Below are 20,258 nucleotides of genomic sequence, written 5' to 3'. Positions count from 1 at the left end.
AAATAAGCCCCAGTGTGTCAACATGTGCTAGCTCCCATAATGGGGGATCAATGGATGTGTTTCGGGGGTGCAACCTCTTCCTCTCACCTACTTTAGTTTGGAGAAAGGGGTTGCACCCACAAAACGCGTACATTGATATCCCAGGATGGGAGATAGCACATGTTGACACACTGTGTGTTTTGTGGCTTTCGCAATAGTTGTAGGGAAAAGACACACATTTTAGGCATGGGATCATGATGGAAATCCAAATTTTTAGTCCCAATTTGTGTGCATCTTCAAAATTTGGCTTTTAGAGGGGTGAGATCACCCCATCTGATGATGGCAAGATCAATACAGTTTTGACATACTAATGTCTCATATGGCCTTCACTTTAGCAAAGTCGAACTTTGTAAGTTTCTGAGTTGGGGATGTGTATGTTATGTTTTTAAACATGCCTGTTTAGCCCCAAAAAAGGCAAATTTATGTCAAACATACATGTTATACACCATGATGCTGGTTTGTTCCAAAACTGCTTATACATGTGAATGTGCTTGGAGTAAAATGTTTTATACTCAACAATGTGTGGCTTCTTATTTAAATGCTCAATGCCAGTTTATTTGTTAAGTTGGTGTAGTTACAGTGACAATGGGGGTTATTTACTAGAGGGAAATCCACTTTGCACTACAAGTGCACTATCAGCGCACTTGTAGTGGAGTGGATTTGCCTTTAGTAAATAACCTCCACTGTGCTGTAAAATGTGACAAAATCAGGCCAGTTTAAGGACTCCAAGCAATTAATTCATTGAGTTGAAAAGGGTGAATATTTTTATCATAAATGCATTAAATACATTAACAACAATAACATTGTGTGTGTGTAGCAGACCCACAGCACAACATAATAGTTAGATGAAGAAGAGCTTGTCACCTCATGTATCAAATAAGTTACGTTTGCACTATTGAAGAAAATGGCCGAAATTAAAAGGCCATTTGAGAACCTAGGAGACAGATAAGAAACACAAACAGTAATTCAAATGAAATATGAGTTTAATTTTTCAAAAAAATTTTATTCTACATCCACAAGATTTTCTTGTAAAGCAATTGCCCCTCTACAACGAAGTAATCTACATAGTTTTGCCTGACTTTGCAGGCGCTTTGGGGGGGGCAAGCCAGGATGGCCACTTTCGAGCGCCGTTATTGCTGCAGGTTCTGCTGAAAAGTCGGCCTCAGTTGCAACTGAGGCCAGATAGCTGGCTGCATTCTTTCGAAGGTAGTTGTGCAGAATGCAGCAGCTCAACACAACGTGGTTAAGTTTGTATTCGGCCAGGTTGATGGACGTAAGGAAGAGCCTGAACCTGCTGGTCATTATGACAAAGACATTCTCCACCACTCTTCTGGCAAAAAAAACCCTCTGCTCTGGGGTCATGTTCCCCATGGGGGAACGGCCTCATCAGATGTTCCCCCAGAGCAAAGGCCTCATCCGCCACAAACACGAAATTGAGGCCCTCAACATTCTCCTCCGGAGGTGGCAACCCCAAGGTGCCATTTTGTAGATGCCGGTAAAATGCCGTCTGGGCGATCACTCCTCCGTCAGAGTTATGGCCGATCTTCCCAACGTCCAGGTAGATGAATTCATAATTGGCCGTCGCCACTGCTCAACATCACTATACTACTAAACCCCTTGTAATTATAATAGCACGACCCTGAGTTGGGTGGTGGGACGATTCTGACGTGCTTCCCATCGATAGCACCACCACAACTGGGAATGTCCCACTGGTGGAGAAACTGGGAAGCCACAGACTGCCATTCCTGTGGGTTGGAAGGAAACTGTGGAGTCAAACAAGAAAAAAAAATTACTACTGTTGCACATAACATTGCAAGCAGATTAGACACAGACATTTTTGGCCAACATAAGTATAACATTTATTGAAATTAGTATTTAAAGACAAAAAGTATAAGGTCAACTTATCAGATTCCTTATTCGCTCTGGTGACCCATTGGAAAAATTTTATGGTGGTGGTGGGGGGGGGGTGGGTACATGTTTTGGACAGGTAACCCTCTCTACTTTATTTATGCATTCAGCTCTCAATAATGTGTGTTACTCTGGCCAGCCCCTCCTTACTTACACTATTGGCAGCCCACTGGACAGGTAAGAAGTGTCATAATCCAAAAATATGAATATACACTGTCCAAATTGGAGCACATTTTTACATTCTGAAATTACCTATCAAGATAATAGGAGAACAAAACTTTAAACAGTACCATTTGAAAGTATTCAGGCAGGCACTTGCACTGCATGCTTTGGTGAATTCATCCATAAATATGACCACAAAAGAGGTAGGTATAGTGTGTATGGGTTTGGCAAAGTGAGCAGATAGAGTATTGGTATCGGTTGACTTAGCGGTTGGGGGGGAGGGAGGGTTCAAAATGAGTTTGGGCCCCCAACAAAAAAGCCTCTTGCACTCTGCCAGAATTGAAGGACAACAATAACATTTGGACACATTTTAGGGGGTGTTTAGGGTAAGCACTACAATGGAGCTGACAAAATACATTAAGTCACTAGGCTAGGTGTATATGGGCCCAGGATAGCATGCTGGGGAGGTTAGTAAAGCCAAATATGCATGAAGGGCAAAAAAGAGCATTAAAAGCTTACAGCATGCATGAGGACAAAGAGGACATTCACAGCATTACAATTACAATCATGGTAATTATGGGATGAGGAAATGAATACAATACATTAGCAAACATTAAATACATAGAATGTAATGTTAAAGGATAAAACTTACCCTAATATAGTCCTTCTGCAGGACTTGAATTATGGCAAAATAGGTCTCTGGAAAAATAATTCCCAGAGCCTGGGGGGAGATCCCAGTCGTGAATTTCAAGTCCTGGAGACTTCTCCCCATCACCAAGTACCGCAAGGTGGCAACGGGCCTTTGCTCGAGAGAGATGGCTTGCTGCATGCAGGTGTCCTGCTTCGTAATATAAGGGGACAGCAAAGTCCATAGACGGTGAAAGACGGGGTCCATCATCCGGAGATAACTCCTGAAATCAACAGGATTATTCTCCTGGAGCTCCCGCAGCAAAGGCATATGACAGAATTGGTCACGATAAAGCAACCAATTCTTGGTCCAAGAACTCCTCCTCCCCCTGTTTATGGACTGGACTTGGGTCAAAGCAGTAACTCCAAGCCCAACAACAGCACAATCTCTCTGACGAGAACGCATCATGGCTAGTAAACAAACGGCTGCTCAGAACAAACTGACAGAATGCACTGAAAATCAGAAAGGACCTGACAAGCACAACCTGAAAATCAGAAACGATCGGACAAGCATGCACTGAAAATCAGAAGCGAACTATAAATAAAACTTACTGAAAATCAGAAAGGACCTGACAAGCACACACTGAAAAACAGATACGAACCGACAAGCACAACCTGAAAAGCAGAAACGAACTGAAAAGCACGAGGCTGAAAAGCGCAAATCATCACTCACCAAACTTCTACTAACATGAGATAAACACGAGATTAGCAGAAGGAGCCCAAAGGGTGGCACACGACTAATGAACTTCCTTTTTATCAGCTCGTTGTACGTCACTACGTTCGTAATTGTTGGCCAACATTTGTGTGACCATGTGTATGCAAGACAAGTTGGAGCCAACACCCTTTGAACAAAATTCCACGGTTTTGTTGTCGGAAAGTCTGATTGTGTGTACGAGGCTTTAGTGTTTTTATCTTTCCAGTTCCATTGCTCAGTGGGGCACCGCAGCTATACCGCCGGCAAAAAAAACGCCAAACCCGCTAAAACGACGGTAAAGTGCCGCAAAAAATAGTGGCGCTTTACCGCTGATGCACCTCCTGCCCCATTGTGAAAGGGGCCTTAGAATTCGATAACAGGTAAATTTAGGCCCGTTTCACACTGAGGCGCTTCTAAACTGCCAGTAAAACACTGAGCGCTTTTGAAGAGCTTTTCAGGCGCTTTTGAAGAGCTTTCTATTCATTTCAATGGAGAGGGTGGTTTTTTCACGGCCCTGCCAGCACACTGCCTCAGTGTGAAAGCATTCATTGATTTGTATGGAAATAGGTTTTCATGAGCTTTTCAGGCGCGTTTTTTAGCGTGAAAGCACCTCAGTGTGAAAGGGGTCTTAACCTGCATTTTACTTTCTTCTGACCTGTATTTGATCTGTTTTTAAAATGGGATTTGCAGTCCCATATTTTCTATTGGTACAGTGTTGCAAAATCACAGTCTGTACTCTCTCCCATCTCTTATTAGGTATACAGATTACCCTGATATGGAGAAAAATAGGTAAATTGTGATTCCCATATTGTTGCCTACAAAACGCCTCTGCCACAAACCACCAAAAAGCCTAATACTAAGTGTTCATTTAGGCCGGGTTCACACTTATGCAAATTAGATGCGGATTTCGCAATTCACATAGCAGGAGAATGTGACTGACTCCCATATCTCCGTTGCGGCTGCGGAGCGCACTGCACAGAAACGATTTGCATCTTTGGCTCCGTTTCAGGGTCGAATTCAGGCATGGATTCTGCTTTGATTCATCCCTGAAATGGGGAACAGGGACGCACATCGCTCCTGTGCGATCCGCAGCTGGTTCCAGTGTGAACTGAGTCTCACATTGCATCTGGAAAGTATTCACATCGCTTCACCTTTTCCACATTTTCTTATGTTACAGCCTTATTCCAAAATGGATTAAATTAATTATCTTCCTCACAATTCTACTAACAATACCCCATAATGACAACATGAGAGAAGTTTGTTTGAAATCTTTGCAAATCTATAAAAAATAAAAAACAAAACAAAAATCACGTGTTCATAAGTATTCACAGCCTTTGCTCAATACTTTGTTGAAGCACCTTTGGCACCAATTACTGCCTTGAGTCTTTTTGAGTATGATACTACAAGCTTGGCATGCCTCTTTTTGGGCAGTTTCTCCCATTCTTTTTTGCAGGACCTCTCAAGCTTCATCAGGTTGGATAGGGAGCGTCAATGCACAGCAGGGGCGGACTGACCATCGGGCAGTTCGGACGCTGACCGAGGGCCTGTGGCCAGTAGGGGGCCCCATGGCAGCTTCCACTTCGGGACCCGATCTACCCGTCAGCTAGCTGTGATTGACGGGCTGATCGGGTCTCTGCTCACTGCTAAGAGACTGCAGTGTATACACACACCTCGTGATGCGCTCCTCCTCCTCCCCGCCGGCCCCTCCTTCCCTCCCGTCCACCCCAGGTGCTTGTATCTGTCATCACCTCGGATGGACAGAAAAGAGGAGGGGCCGGCGAGGAGGAGGAGGAGCGCATCACGAGAGGTCTGTATACAGCCGCTTCCCGCGCTACTCTGCATGTAGGAAGGAAAGTGCAGCAGCTTGTACCACGTGCTGCTATTAGAAAGTTGCTGCACAGCTTCCCACCCACAGTGTCCCCCTGTGCCCCCCACCTCCCCACAGTGTCCCCCTGTGCCCCCCACCTCCCCACAGTGTCCTCCTGTGCCCCCCACCTCCCCACAGTGTCCCCCTGTGCCCCCCACCTCCCCACAGTGTCCCCCTGTGCCCCCCACCTCCCCACAGTGTCCCCCCTGTGCCCCCCCACCTCCCCACAGTGTCCTCCTGTGCCCCCCACCTCCCCACAGTGTCCTCCTGTGCCCCCCACCTCCCCACAGTGCCCCCCTGTGTGCCCTCCACCCCCACAGTGACCCCCTGTGCCCCCCACCTCCCCACAGTGACCCCCAACTCCCCACAGTGTCCCCCTGTGCCCCCCACCTCCCCACAGTGACCCCCACCTCCCCACAGTGTCCCCCTGTGCCCCCCACCTCCCCACAGTGTCCTCCTGTGCCCCCCACCTCCCCACAGTGCCCCCTGTGCCCTCCACCCCCCACAGTGACCCCCTGTGCCCCCCACCTCCCCACAGTGTCCCCCTGTGCCCCACAGTGACCCCCACCTCCACACAGTGTCCCCCTGTGCCCCCCACCTCCCCACAGTGACCCCCTGTGCCCCCACCTCCCCACAGTGCCCCCCTGTGCTCCCCACAGTGCCCTCCACCTCCCCACAGTGTCCCCCTGTACCCCCCACCTCCCCACAGTGTCCTCCTGTGCCCCCCACCTCCCCACAGTGCCCCCCTGTGTGCCCTCCACCCCCACAGTGACCCCCTGTGCCCCCCACCTCCCCACAGTGACCCCCACCTCCCCACAGTGTCCCCCTGTGCCCCCCCACCTCCCCACAGTGACCCCCACCTCCCCACAGTGTCCCCCTGTGCCCCCCACCTCCCCACAGTGCCCCCCACCTCCCCACAGTGACCCCCTGTGCCCCCCACCTCCCCACAGTGATCCCCTGTGCCCCCCCACCTCCCCACAGTGTCCCCATGTGCCCCCCACCTCCCCACAGTGCCGCCTTGTGCCCCCCACCTCCCCCCTCCCCACAGTGCCCCCCTGTGCCCCCACCTCCCCACAGTGTCCCCCTGTGCCCCCCACCTCCCCACAGTGCCCCCCTGTGCCCTCACCTCCCCACAGTGCCCCCCTGTTCCCCCCCACCTCCCCACAGTGTCCCCATGTGCCCCCCACAGTGCCCCCTTGTGCCCCCCACCTCCCCCCTCCCCACAGTGCCCCCCTGTGCCCTCCACCTCCCCACAGTGTCCCCCTGTGCCCCCCCCACCTTCCCACAGTGTCCCCCTGTGCCCTCCACCTCCCCACAGTGTCCCCCTGTGCACTCCACCTCCCCACAGTGCCCCCCACCTCCCCACAGTGACCCCCTGTGCCCCCCCCATGGTGTCTCCCTGTGCCACTCACACACAGTGTCCCCCTGTGCCCTCCACCCACCTACAGTGTCCCCCTGTGCCCTCCAACCCCCCCCCCATGGTGTCTCCCTGTGTCCTCCACCCCCACTGTGTCGCCTTCCCCCCTGATGGCTACCCTGAAAGACACTGTCTTAAGTCTGGAGGATCCCAGTGCTCTACTGTGTGCCCTGTGTTTTGGTTTGTGCCCTGCTATTTGCCCTACTGCGTGCCCCATGGCCTGTGATGTGCCCTGCTAGTGTACCCCCCTTATGTGCCCTACTCTGTGCCCCTTGCCCTGTGATGTGCCTTGTGATGTGCCCCTGCTGTGTACCGCCTGTTGTGCTCTACTGTGTGCCCTGTAATGTGCTCTGTGTGCCCCATGCCCTGGGATGTGTGCCCTGATGTGTACCGCCTGTGTCCTGTTCCCAAGGATGTGCCCTACTGTGTGCCCTGCTGTGTGCCCTACTATTTGCCACATGCCCTGTGATGTGCAGCACGCTCCCTGCTGTGTATCTCCTGATGTGCTCTGTGATGTGCCCCGCTGTGTACCCACTGATGTGCCCTGTACCCTCTGTGATGCACCATGCTGTGCTCAATAATGTGCCCTGATGTGTACAGCATAATAAACCCTGCTGGGTGCCCCATTATGTGTCCTGTGATGTGCCCTACTGTGTGCCCCATGCCCTGTGCCCCATGATGTGCCCCGTGCTCTGCAGTGTGCCATGTGATGTGCCTTACTGTGTGCCCCATGTAAGTGGGGGCTTTGTGTAGGTGCGGCTTGCATGTGGGCGGAGACACAGGGGGCCCCATGATCTTCTATTGCCCGGGGGCCCCATGAGTTGTCAGTCCGCCCCTGATGCACAGCCATTTTCAGATCTCTCTAGAGATCTTCAATCATGTTCAAGTCTGGGCTCCGGCTGGGCCATTCAAGGACATTCACAGAGTTGTCCCATAGCCACTAATTTGTTATCCTAGCTGTGTGCTTAGGGTTCTTGTCCTGTTGGAAGATGAACCTTCGCCCCAGTCTGAGGTCCAGAGCGCTCTGGAGCAGGTTTTCATCAAGCATGTCTCTGTACATTGCTGCATTCATCTTTCCCTTCATCCTGACTAGTCTCCTAGTTCCTGCCGCTGAAAGACATCTCCACAGCATGATGCTGCCACCACCATGCTTCTCTGTAGGGATGGTATTGGCCAGGTGAAGAGTGGTGCCTGGTTTCCTCCATACATGACGCTTGCCATTCAGGCCAAAGAGTTCAATTTTTGTTTCATCAGACCAGAGAACTTTGTTTCTCATGGTCTGAGAGTCCTTCAGGTGCATTGTGGCAAACTCCAAGCAGGCTTTCATGTGCCTTTTACTGAGAAGTGGCTTCCGTCTGGCCACTCTACCATACAGACCTGACTGGTGGAGTGCTGCAGTGATAGTTGTTCTCCTTTCTCCACAAAGAAATGCCGAAGCTCTGTCAGAGTGATCATCGGGTTCTTGGTCGCCTCCCTGACTAAGACCCTTCTTCCCCGATCGCTCAGTTTGGCCAGGTGGCCCGATCTAGGAAAAGTCCTGGTGGTTGCAAACTACTTCCATTTACGGATGATGGAGGCCACTGTGCTCATTGGGACCTCCAATGCTGCAGAAATTTTTTTGTATCCTTCCCCAGATCTATGCCTTGGACTTTCATGGCTTGGTTTGTGCTCTGACATGCACTGTTAACTGTGGAACCTTATATAGACAGGTGTGTGCCTTTCCAAATCATGTCCAATCAATTGAATTTACCACAGGTGGACTCCAATCAAGTTGTAGAAACATCTTGTTTTGTTTTTTATTTTTAATACATTTGCAAATATTTAAAACAAACTTTTTTCACGTTGTCATTATGGGGTATTGTTTGTAGAACTTTGAGAAGAATTAATTTAATCCAGTTTGGTATAAGGCTGTAACATAAAATGTGTAAAAAGTGAAGCAATGGGAATACTGTACTTTCCGGATACTCTGTACAATATGGATGTAAGAGGATGCTTGGAAATCAGTTCTTACCCTCTAGTAAGGGGGTCATAATGTGTGGACTGACTAGAAGGGCCAGTGGCAGCACAGGGCAGTCTGCCGATAGAGGGGTACAGCTAGTCGCCCAGTACCTGGTCTGGACCTCATTGACTCAGTGGGGGGGGGGGGGGGGTATTTTAGAGCCCCAGCTGGATGTCTAATCTCCTGCCTATACATGCTTTGGCCCCTCTAGTCTCTCCCTCTTTATCCTGGATGCTTAAATTAAAACAGCAGAGGCATCTTCAGGGATTGGGACCACCTATCCTGGACACAGGGTGGTAAGAGACAGGGTGGTTGGCAGATGGAGCTTTGTGCATTTAAACAAGGAAGCAAGTGGGGAACATTGCAACCTTTTGACTGCTGCCAGAAACAGAGCCCTGATTCACCCCTCTCCTTCTTTGGTCCACAGCCTTCACCTTCTCTTGTCCACAGCCCTCATATCCTCCTCCTTTGGTCCACAGCCCTCATATCCTCCTCCTTTGGTCCACAACCCTAACCCCTTTCTCCTCTGGTTCACAACCCTCATCCCCCCCTCCACCGGTCCACAGCCCTCACCCTCTCCAAGCAACAGCGCTCACACAGCCCTTTGGGTTCATTCACAGCCATGGGGATGACTGTTAGGATGTGTTCCGCCAATGCATGCTTTCTTCAAGCTTACTGTATGTCTGCTTTGCCGGGCCAAGAGGCTCACACCTTCAGCTTGCCATTTTGGACACCTTTCAGCTAACTGTTATGCATTATACCACTGTTACTCAAGTACCACATGGCCATACCGCCATACCTGTATTTATCCTAAAGATACATGACTGGTGTGCCAGAGCCTAGGGCAGCAGAGTAAATGGTGGTGTTTGGGGGTAGCAAGGCTGCCAATAGTGGGGTACAAGCAGCACTACTTTAAAAAGGGGGGTCCTGTCAGGTAGCCTGTAAAGCAGCTTGTAGGTATCCTGTCAGGTAGGCTGTACAGGGCCTCATAATTTCTAACAACAACCCTGGGCAATTGTGGGCAACAGTTTATGAACCCTCTCAAGATGTGTTTTGATTTTTAGTAATTCAATAATAAATGAACGCTTGACATACATACATTTTGCAATTTCCTTGCACAGTAAGGAGAAATGTGGCTATGTTTGGGATGTTTGATAAAAGCACTCTATTTGCAGAGTTTAATTGTTCTAAAATGTGCCCATGTAAACCCTAGCGTGTTCTATTTTTTATACATTTAAAATAATGAAGAATATATTTCAGATGATTATAGGTATTACAAGTTGTCTGCATATGTTCTGCCAATATGTCATTTGATGTTACATATGTTAAAATGTATTTAGAGTACAAATACACATCCCATTCTAGTCTTGTACATCCCCTTAATCATTTCCTACTCTTTCATTGGATCTTCCTACTCACGGAGTCTGTGTTATCCTCACACACAGCGTGGGGAGGGGGAGCGAGCAACGCTTGCCTCAGTCACTGCACAGTCACATCCCTCAGGCTGCACATCAGCACATTGCTCTTTCTTAATTCATCTCCCATTGTGGTTTTATTGTCTCTGGAGTGTCAACAATTTCCTATCCTCTCTCGCTGCTTTTTAGGGGGAGGTGAGAGGGATTTAAAGCCCTGAAGATGGCGACCGGGATGAGCTGGCAGCAGCAACAGCATTATTACGGTGGAGGGGCTTCTGCCAGTGCTGCCAAGTTTGTACCCTCATCTTCTGGTGTGATGGCACATCAAGCCGGTTTGAACATGGAGTACACTGCAGACCTGCACCTTAAGATGAGCAAAAAGATAGCACAGCTGACCAAGGTAATTGACAGTTGCTGATGGGTCTATGATGTTGGAATGTTTGCTTAGGTTGGCCTTCAAATTGTTTCCTTCTAATATCATACATTGTGATATAATGCTGATCAAGGCATGCAACCCTAAAAATCAAGATTGCTTGAAATCAGTATGGAAGGGAGCCATTCATAAGTTTCTTGATAGCATTGTATAGTTACTTTGGGGAACTTAGATTTACTTATGCAGTAACATGGTAGTGCTGCAATACCTGCTTACATTTGAGCTACACCTTACTGCCATGTTCTTCTTGGTAGATGTGCTAACTCTGCAGGTTTAGCTATTCATATACTTTATAGGTTTTCGTTTTTTTATGTTTGTAGGTAAATTGAATATAACTTTAGTGACATATCATTTGGGCAGACATGCTTTTCTTCCCATGTGGTAATACCTAAAATATCCTACAAATCATATCTGAGTATGAATTATTTTTTTCTGTTATTCCTATATTCTTAGACAGGCTTTTGGGTTTTTGGTTTTGCATGTGCACCCACTATATACCACTGCTAATAATCTGGACCTGTCTTCTACACGTAGAGTATCTCTCTTTTATTTACTGTAATATGTCAATAATCTACACCTGTTTCCTAATTTTTGGAGGGTTCAGTGATGGGGGCCATCTTTTTTTCTTCTTTTTTGTCAAGAAATGTCTGATAAGTTAATCTTCTTTCCATTTACATATGCCTATGACAAAGAATTTCTAAGAGGCACAGCAGCATATGACAAGAAAAGACCAAAAATAGCCAACAAGTATAACATTGCATGCACTACTTAAAATGGTTGATTGTAATGAATTGTGACATATTCATTTTAATAAATGATACTTTTTGCATGGCTGCGGACTGTCATATACTGTAACGCAGTTAAATATTTTAGATGACATTTGCCAAAATACAAAGTCGCTTTGGAAGTAAGATAAAAGAATGACACTCACCAATATACTGATGGTGTATGCGGAAGTGTTAGTAGGTATGAACCTTCATATGGCTACCAGTACCTGATGTGTGCCTCATGCTGGGCACAACTTGTGGATGTTATCTTTCACACCTGGCTTGCTTGCTGGAATGCAGAGTACACACTGAACCAGTCAGTGCCTGCCTATAGAATTGAGGCATGTACTTGGTCCTTTATATCCGCCAATATAAGACAAGAAGGCTTTTCCAGATTCTGCTTATTTTATTCTACAGCATTGTCTAATGCAATCTACAGCCTGCATTACTGTGGATACATTATTTGGTAAACATATACACAAATTCTGTGTTAAAAAAAAAAACATATACACAAAAAGCTTGGCTTGAACTGCACAAAAGGTTGCACATACAGTATCTCACAAAAGTGAGTACACCCCTCACATTTTTGTAAATATTTTATTATATCTTTTTATGTGACAACACTGAAGAAATGTCACTTTGATACAATGTAAAGCAGTGAGTGTACAGCTTGTATAACAGTGTACATTTGTTGTCCCCTCAAAATAACTCAACACACAGCCATTAATGTTTAAACCGCTGGCAACAAAAATGAGTACACCCCTAAGTTAAAATGTCCAAATTGCGCCCAATTAGCCATTTTCCCTCCCCAGTCTCATGTGACTTGTTAGTGTTACAAGGTCTCAGGTGTGAATGGGGAGCAGGTGCGTTAAATCTGGTGTTACAGCTCTCACTCTCTCATACTGGTCACTGGAAGTTCAACATGGCACCTCATGGCAAAGAACTCTCTGAGGATCTGAAAAAAAGAATTGTTGCTCTACATAAAGATGGCCTAGGCTATAGGAAGATAGCCAAGACCCTGAAACTGAGCTGCAGCATGGTGGCCAAGACCATACAGCGGTTTAACAGGACAGGTTTCACTCACAACAGGCCTCACCATGGTCGACCAAAGAAGTTGAGTGCACGTGCTTAGCGTCATATACAGAGGTTGTCTTTGGGAAATAGAGGTATGAGTGCTGCCAGCATTGCTGCAGAGGTTGAAGGGGTGGGAGGTCAGCCTGTCACACACTGACACACTGCATCAAATTGGTCTGCATGGCTGCCATCCCAGAAGGAAGCCTTTTCTAAAGATGATGCACAAGGAAGCCCGCAAACAGTTTACTGAAGACAAGCAGACTAAGGACATGGATTACTGGAACCATGTCCTGTGTTCTGATGGAAGCAAGATAAAGGTATTTGGTTCAGATCGTGTCAAGCATGTGTGGCGGCAGGTGAGGAGTACAAAGACAAGTGTGTCTTGCCTACAGTCAAGCATGGTGGTGGGAGTGTCATGGTCTGGGGCTGCATGAGTGGGGAGCTACAGTTCATTGAGGGAATCATGAATGTCAACATGTACTGTGACATACTGAAGCAGAGCATGATCCCCTCCCTTTGGAGACTGGGCCGCAGGGCAGTATTCCAACATGATAATGACCCAAAACACACCTCCAAGACAACCACTGCTTTGCTAAAGAGGCTGAAGGTAAAGGTGATGGACTGTCCAAGCATGTTTCTAGACCTAAACCCTATTAAACATCTGTGGGGCATTCTCAAATGGAAGGTGGAGGAGCGCAACGTCTCTAACATCCACCAGCTCCGTGATGTCGTCATGGAGGAGTGGAAGAGGACTCCAGTGGCAACCTGTGAAGCTCTGGTGAACACCATGCCCAGGAAGGTTAAGGCAGTGCTGGAAAATAATGGTGGTCACACAAAATATTGACACTTTGGGCCCAATTTGGACATTTTCACTTAGTGGTGTACTCACTTTTGTTGCCAGTGGTTTAGACATTAATGGCTGTGTGTTGAGTTATTTTGAGGGGACAGCAAATTTACACTGTTATACAAGCTGTACACTCACTACTTTACATTGGAGCAAAGTGTCATTTCTTCAGTGATGTCACATGAAAAGATATAATAAAATATTTACAAAAATGTGAGGGGTGCACTCACTTTTGTGAGATGCTGTATGTATATATTCACATTCGCCAGAAGGGAAATGCTCGTTGCACTGACATCCTCAATGACATATCAAGTTCAGCTCAAGGCTTTTTTTCTCAAATGTACATATCTTGTCAAGTAGATTTTCTGTTATTATACATAATAATTAGGCAAAACTGTCTTACCCAACACTATTGCTTGTTTTATGCCTTAAAAATGCTATTCTAAAGGTCAGAAATTTGAATATAGGATTATATATTTTGGAAGGACACTCAAAATGTGCTATGTTTTTATTTATGTTACTTGTTGTTTTTGAGCATTAACTTTCTGACATCATTCTGTCAGATTCTATGACCTAGATATATCAAGGGTGCTGAGCATTAACACTTATTAGCGGCTATTTGTTTAGTATAGCAGACAAATCCGTAACCTGTGCAATCATGGATAAATCTGGGCCCGAATAGTTTTAATAAAATGGATTTTAAATATAATATAGTAACACATAATTGTTATAGCTATTTTATATTTATGTATTTTTGTAACCTAATGTGACATATGGCCATGCATCAGCATGTTAAATTAAACATATGTAGTGTAATTGCAGAACACAAAACCAACATGTTTAATATTATACATCGTGCTACCCAATCTGTAAAGGATGGAGAAAATGAGTTCAATGATTCTTGACCTTTTTACCTCTGCTCTAATAGCTTTCTAGGTTAATGTATTTAAATTGCTGTAAGCAGCTTGATACTATTTATTCAAAATACAGAGGATCATTAGAGAATATCACATGTGTTGGGGGCATTTACTTCTTTTGGCTAACAGTGTTTAAAGCTGAATTCCAGGAATTCAGCTCATTTGAAAAAATGAGGGCACACTATGAGTTGAGTCCAGCGAGGTGCATGACACCTCCAGAGCTTAATGCGGTTATTTATATTTGACAGCGTTTTAGTACTTCCGGAAGACAGCTATTGCTGTAGTTCTCAGAGAGCGGCGCTGATCCTTCTAAGGACTGCATCTCAAACAAAATAGTCCCTGTAGCTGCTATGCCCACTCTTTCTCCCCTCCTGCTCATTCACAGGAGCCTTTGTATTAGGTGAACACATTCACAAAATACAAAGGCTTCTCTAAATGCACAGAGCGGGTACGTATAACATGGTTGTTATTTGTGAACAAAAAAAAACAAGACTTTAATATCACTTTCAGCTTTAAAGCGACTGAGTTAATATGATGTCTAATTAAACGTTAAAATGGTAAACTAAAGCCAGCTTGTAAAATAAGCTCTTAGCTTTTCAGTGACTCGTATCCTAAAAACTCCACCGTCTTGCAGATCTCTAGCAGCTGCACATTATCAACACATCCAGGTGTCTTAAATTCTTGCCTCCCCGCTGCATGCTGTTTCTCCTCCTGGCTGGGTTCACACCAGTGCGAATTGGATGTGGGTTTCTCTGCATTCAATTTGCATGTCAGAAGATTGTGACTGGCTCTTTAAGGAGCCGGTTCACACATCTCTGGAGCGGCTCTGGTGCGAAGTGCACAGGAGTCCTGTGCGTCTTCTGGTCCATTTCAGGTCCAAATTCAGCCAAAAATCCAGGCTGAAATCGGACCTGAAACAGTGAATGGAGACGCACCTCCGTTCTTCAGTGTGAACCTAGCCTCTGTTGCAAAAAAATCTGTGATTACATTGGAGATGGAAGGAGGAACCACAGTGCATGGTAGGCGGAGTAGTTATTTGACACACCCAGAAATGACAGATGCTTGCAGCAGCTTAAAATCTGTAATGAGGTTTGGAGACATGGGATGCCAGAAAGTATACAGCATTTGTGTTTCTTTTACAGACTGGGTTTAGTTTAGGTTAAACACCAAAATTACAGGGTCACGTTAAAGCTGACGCTTTTTTTTTTAAAGATTATGGAGGGGTTAAACATCTGTAAAATAAAACTGTTGTCTGTGTCCCCACTTAAGCTGTTCACACTGGTGAATGTGAGTGCCCTAATATAGGGAATATTGTCATTTTAAATAAAACGGTAATACACTATCCAGTTTCCCCTGTTTTCCATATGAATATTGTTGCAAGCAACCATCCAAGGATCTAAATGCTGACCATAAACCCAGAGGTGATTTGAAAGCATGTTTTGACCGAGCTTAGGTGCAAGGTCACACGCTCCAAGGTGAGCGCATAAACCAAAGGGGGGGGGGGCACAAGAGTGGACATGAGCACTTTATTGTTTTATCATCTGTTTTATCATCTGCAATGAGTACCAGAATAATGGAGTAGTTATGGATGGACTTTATGTTGCGATTCTGTGGACACAGATTAATGCATGAATTAGTTTGGCACAAGAGCATTTTAAACACGGGTCACTTTATTTCTATATTGATTATTGTATATTGATGCACTTTTAGATAGATTTATGTAATTTACAGGTTGTCACTGCAATTATGTTCACTAGATTTTTTACATAGGAATGGAATATTTTACCACCACTATTTAACTGCAGTCAGTATTAATTAGGATTTAGTACGATTACTATATGATTAAATTTGGATAGCGCAGCATTATATTGGCATAAATGTTCACACTGGTGCACTGTGTTCTGGGCACAGCACGATTGTATGCACGTTTTACTCGCGTTTTCAGGTGCATTAACATTGACTTCTATTAGAAAGCGCATTTTCTTAAAGTGCTTCAAAGATGCCGCATGCAGGACTTTGACAAGTTTTCATGAAAACACGTGTTTTAATAGAAGTCAATGGGAACACGCTTAACAACACATGTAAAACATGCATACAATCGCGCTACACCAAAAACACAGCATACCAGTGTGAACTCAGCCTTAACCCTTACTTCCTCTCTTTTAGCGGAGTTTGGGCGATTTTTTTTCTTTTTTTTTCTTTGAATGTCAGCAGCTACAAATACTGTAGTTGCTGACTTTTAAAATAAGGACACTTACCTGTCCAGGGCGCCTACGATGTCGGCACCCGAAGCCGATCTATCCCTCGGCTGTCGGGTGCTGCCGCCGCCATCCTTGATAAGGCTTCACTTCCTGGTTCCCTACTGCACATGTGCAACTCTCGCTGCGCTATCCCACTGGTCCCTGCTGTGTTCTGGGACCCGTGTGTATCCCAGAAGACAGCGGGGGGGGGGACGGTAAGTGGAGTAGATACCCGCCAGTGGCTCGGGTATCTATGGCCAGAAGTGGGAGCAAAATACCTGTATTAGACAGGTATCTGCTCCCCCTTGAAAGGTGCCAAATGTGACACTGGAGGGGGGGGTGGAACCGGAAAAGCGGAAGTTCCACTTTTGGGTGGAACTCCACTTTAACTTGGCATCAGTAACGGGAATGTGAAGATCATAATAAAACTTGTAATTTGTAATTGGGAAGAGTTTCTCTCGCTTTTTTTCCCGAATGATAGGTGCAAGACAAAAATAACATGAGCAGGAGTAAAAACCCAGTTGAACCCTCAGTTAAAATTAGCAACCACAGCCTGAAGAATACAGCCTGTGTCTAGCCAGCAGCTGCAGAGTGGGATACTTGCTCTCTGTTGGGAAGCAGTGTTTGTTTTTGCACAGATCCAACGCACCCCCGCTGATTCAAAACTCTCCAGTCAGTGGGGAGCATGAGCTTTGCTGACTGCAGAGCTATAGATTTCACTCTGTAGGGAATGTGTCAGTCATCTGCAAAGGGTCCCTCTGCTTCCATGCAAAGGGAAAACATCCTACTCTGAAGCTGCTGGCAGGGGATAGGCTTTCCTACTCAGGTTGTCACCAAAATGAACTATAAAGCCTCATGCACACTGGCGCCTAGACCATACAATGCAAAATTGCATTGTATGGTCATTTCTCCGCCTAGGACCATGCAATGCAAAATTGGATTGTATTTCCCAGCCCAGAAGCCACAGGTTTAATTTTGAGCTATCCATGGAAATCAATGGCTGTACTTGTGTAAACACATGCATGTGTATATACGTACATCCTTGAGCACAGACAGTCTGCATCCAGGGGCATACATCAGTACCTGTACGTGTGTACTGTATATGCTTGAATCTGTATTTACCAGCTATACCCAACATCTGTTTCTTCTGGGCACAGAGTTCTGCATGGACAGACAAGCTGTATAGCCCTGCTAGTCCATGTGAATACATCTTTAAAATTCATAACACAGGTACTGAACTCTCAGCTTTTTTCTAATGACTTCACAATAAAATTGAAAAAAAAATTGCCTTTAGTTCTTTTTGGATAGGGAAAGGGAGGTTTATAATCACTGCAGATTTTTTGTTGCCATCTGTGTCACATTGGAGAAATTCACTTTACTTCTTTTTCCATATGTCAAAACAGAAAGTGATAGGAAATCCCTACAAAGTGAGAAAATCCCTGGCTGTCACCAAGGTCACAAGAACTAGTGTTTCATTTGGAAGATTTCGACTCTGTTACTGAACTGGGGGGTGACCTAACATTTGGGATATTCTTTCACTTTCGATGATTCCAGGAAACAAATAGACATGGTGAATCTCCCAAATAGGGGCACAGACAGCAATAAAAGCCTGATGGGTGTTTTGCTTTGTACTGTATATGTGCATTGGGGCGCCTTTCAAATGCCAACACAATGCACATACACTACGTGTGAAGGAAGCCTTAAAGGAGAAGTTGGGCCAAAGCTTTTTTAGCCCTACTTCTCCTATGGATCACAGAAGTGCAGTTCGTTCTGCACCCCTGTGACCCGTTTTTAGCTGACAGCAGGCTAAAGCCTGCTGTTGGTTGACATCACTCATCCGGTCTAGGCGCTGGAACGATCCCAACTTTACAGCAGGGATCCACCCAGCAGCCCAGACCGGCAGCTTGCTCAGCCTCTCGGTGAGCCGCTGGGTGGCTGAGCAAGCCCCTCCCTCTCCCTGCACAGCTCAGCAGTCCAGTGAGTGCTGGAGGGGCAGAGCAGAGAGCCACGGCTCTCTGCTCAGAGTGGAGAGGAGAAATGACTGGTCAGGGATGTTTGATCCGTCAGTTCTCAGTGTAGAGGCGACTGGGGACAGATGCAGCATTAGATCGATGCCTCATCCACCTAGGTGAGTATACTTTTTTTTTTTTTGGGAAACCAAAAGAGACCAAGATGGTCCAGAATTAGAAGATTGTTTTAAAATATGTTTAAAAATGCCATTTTTAAAAGCAAATTAAAAATAATTTTGTTACAAATTAAAATTCATAGAAGGTAACATTTGCAATTTTTTTGCTGGAAACAAAGTTAGAAGAGATGATCTGATAGAATTTGACACTGTTTGCTCTTCTCTAATTACAAGGATATTGTTGCTGTGCCCTTGATAGGCATATGATTGGCCAATGTTCCAATTAAATTAGACCTCAAGAGCAGTGTTTAGCAGGTTAGCAAATCTCATAACAATTTCACTAGAAGGAAATTTATGTATGCTACTTAGGTATCCACAGATATCAATGTTATAAAATATGATTTACATTCAAAGCGCCAGTTTGTTTCTAATGAGCATACCAGGGAAAGGAGAAAACACTAGCTTTTGTCTGCAAAGCAAAATTTCATGTATGGGTTAGAAATGTTTATTAAGAATTGCTGGAAATGTCATCTCCAGCTACAGCTTTTAGAATTCATCAGCAGAGTGACTGACTCAGGGAATTAATCCAGCTGCCATTACAGGGTCAAAAAGCATGCAATTGGCAGCTGCTTCAGTAGGGCTTTGCTTGTCTTTCCGTGGATCATCAGTATCAATATTTGGCAGAAAAGATCACAGTTCATGGACATTGCTGTTTTTTTTTCTCTAAATTTTATCACCTTCTATAGATGTGCACAGCCTATTGCATTAGGGCGTGCACGCCAAAACTCAAACACACACAGACACACACTTATCAATGTAAACAAACACTTGATTTTTTTTAATGTATTAAAACATTTAATTGAACTACCTATTAACATAAACAAAGCTAGGCAGGTAAAAAAGGTCAGATGTTGCAGCGATAATACCTGCATTGCATCTGCATGAACTTAACTACTTGCCTACTGGACCAATTTTGATACTTCTCTTCTACATGTAAAAATCATTTTTTTTTTTTTTTTGCTAGAAAATTACTCAGAACCCCCAAACATTATATATTTTTTTTTTTAGCAGAGACCCTAGGAAATAAAATGGTGGTCATTGCACAGTGTTTGGGCAGCAATTTTTCAAACAACAGTAAAGTTAGCCCAATTTTTTTACATAATGTGAAAGATGATGTTACGCCGAGTAAATGGATACCTAACATGTCACGCTTTAAAATTGCGCACACTTGGTATTTCAAAATCCCCATAGGCCACACTTTATTTTTTTTACAGGTTGCCTGTTTAGAGTTACAGAGGAGGTCTTGCGCTAGAGTTATTGCTCTCGCTCTAACGTTCGCGGTGATACCTCACATGTGGGGTTTGAACGCCGTCTACATATGTGGGCACGACCTATGTATGCAATAGCTGTTTACATATGCGGGCTCTTTACATTTTTAATTTTTTTTCATTGTTAATTTTACTATTTTTCTATTTTGATTACTTTCTTTTTACATGTTTTTTTGATCACTTTTATTCCTATTACAAGGAATGTAAACATCCCTTGTAATAGGAATATGACATGATCGGTCCTCTTTACAGTGAGATCTGTGGTTTAAAAGTTCCCAGATCTCACCTCTAGGCTGGGAAGCCTGAAAGAAAAAAAAAAAAGAGCTCAGTTTCCCAGCTGAG

At 45.1% G+C, this 20,258-nt stretch overlaps 1 protein-coding gene across 5 annotated transcripts in view; it reads left to right on the top strand.

The window, feature by feature from the left end:
- Positions 1 to 20,258, top strand: part of FAM184A (family with sequence similarity 184 member A) — a 434,097-nt gene that overhangs the window by 9,992 nt on the left and 403,847 nt on the right. For 3 of the 5 annotated variants that reach the window (XM_073627164.1, XM_073627165.1, XM_073627167.1), the window contains exon 1: positions 10,203 to 10,588. In XM_073627164.1, the coding sequence (XP_073483265.1) occupies positions 10,409 to 10,588 (180 nt within the window). In that variant the 5' untranslated portion in view covers positions 10,203 to 10,408. Of the gene's footprint in view, positions 1 to 10,202; positions 10,589 to 20,258 lie in introns of those variants that run through there. The other 2 variants (XM_073627163.1, XM_073627166.1) reach the window with 2 other exon arrangements.

This window comes from Aquarana catesbeiana, linkage group LG04, assembly GCF_042186555.1.
Source record: "Aquarana catesbeiana isolate 2022-GZ linkage group LG04, ASM4218655v1, whole genome shotgun sequence".
Classification (NCBI taxonomy): domain Eukaryota; kingdom Metazoa; phylum Chordata; class Amphibia; order Anura; family Ranidae; genus Aquarana; species Aquarana catesbeiana.
This window is presented reverse-complemented; position numbering and strand designations above follow the sequence as displayed.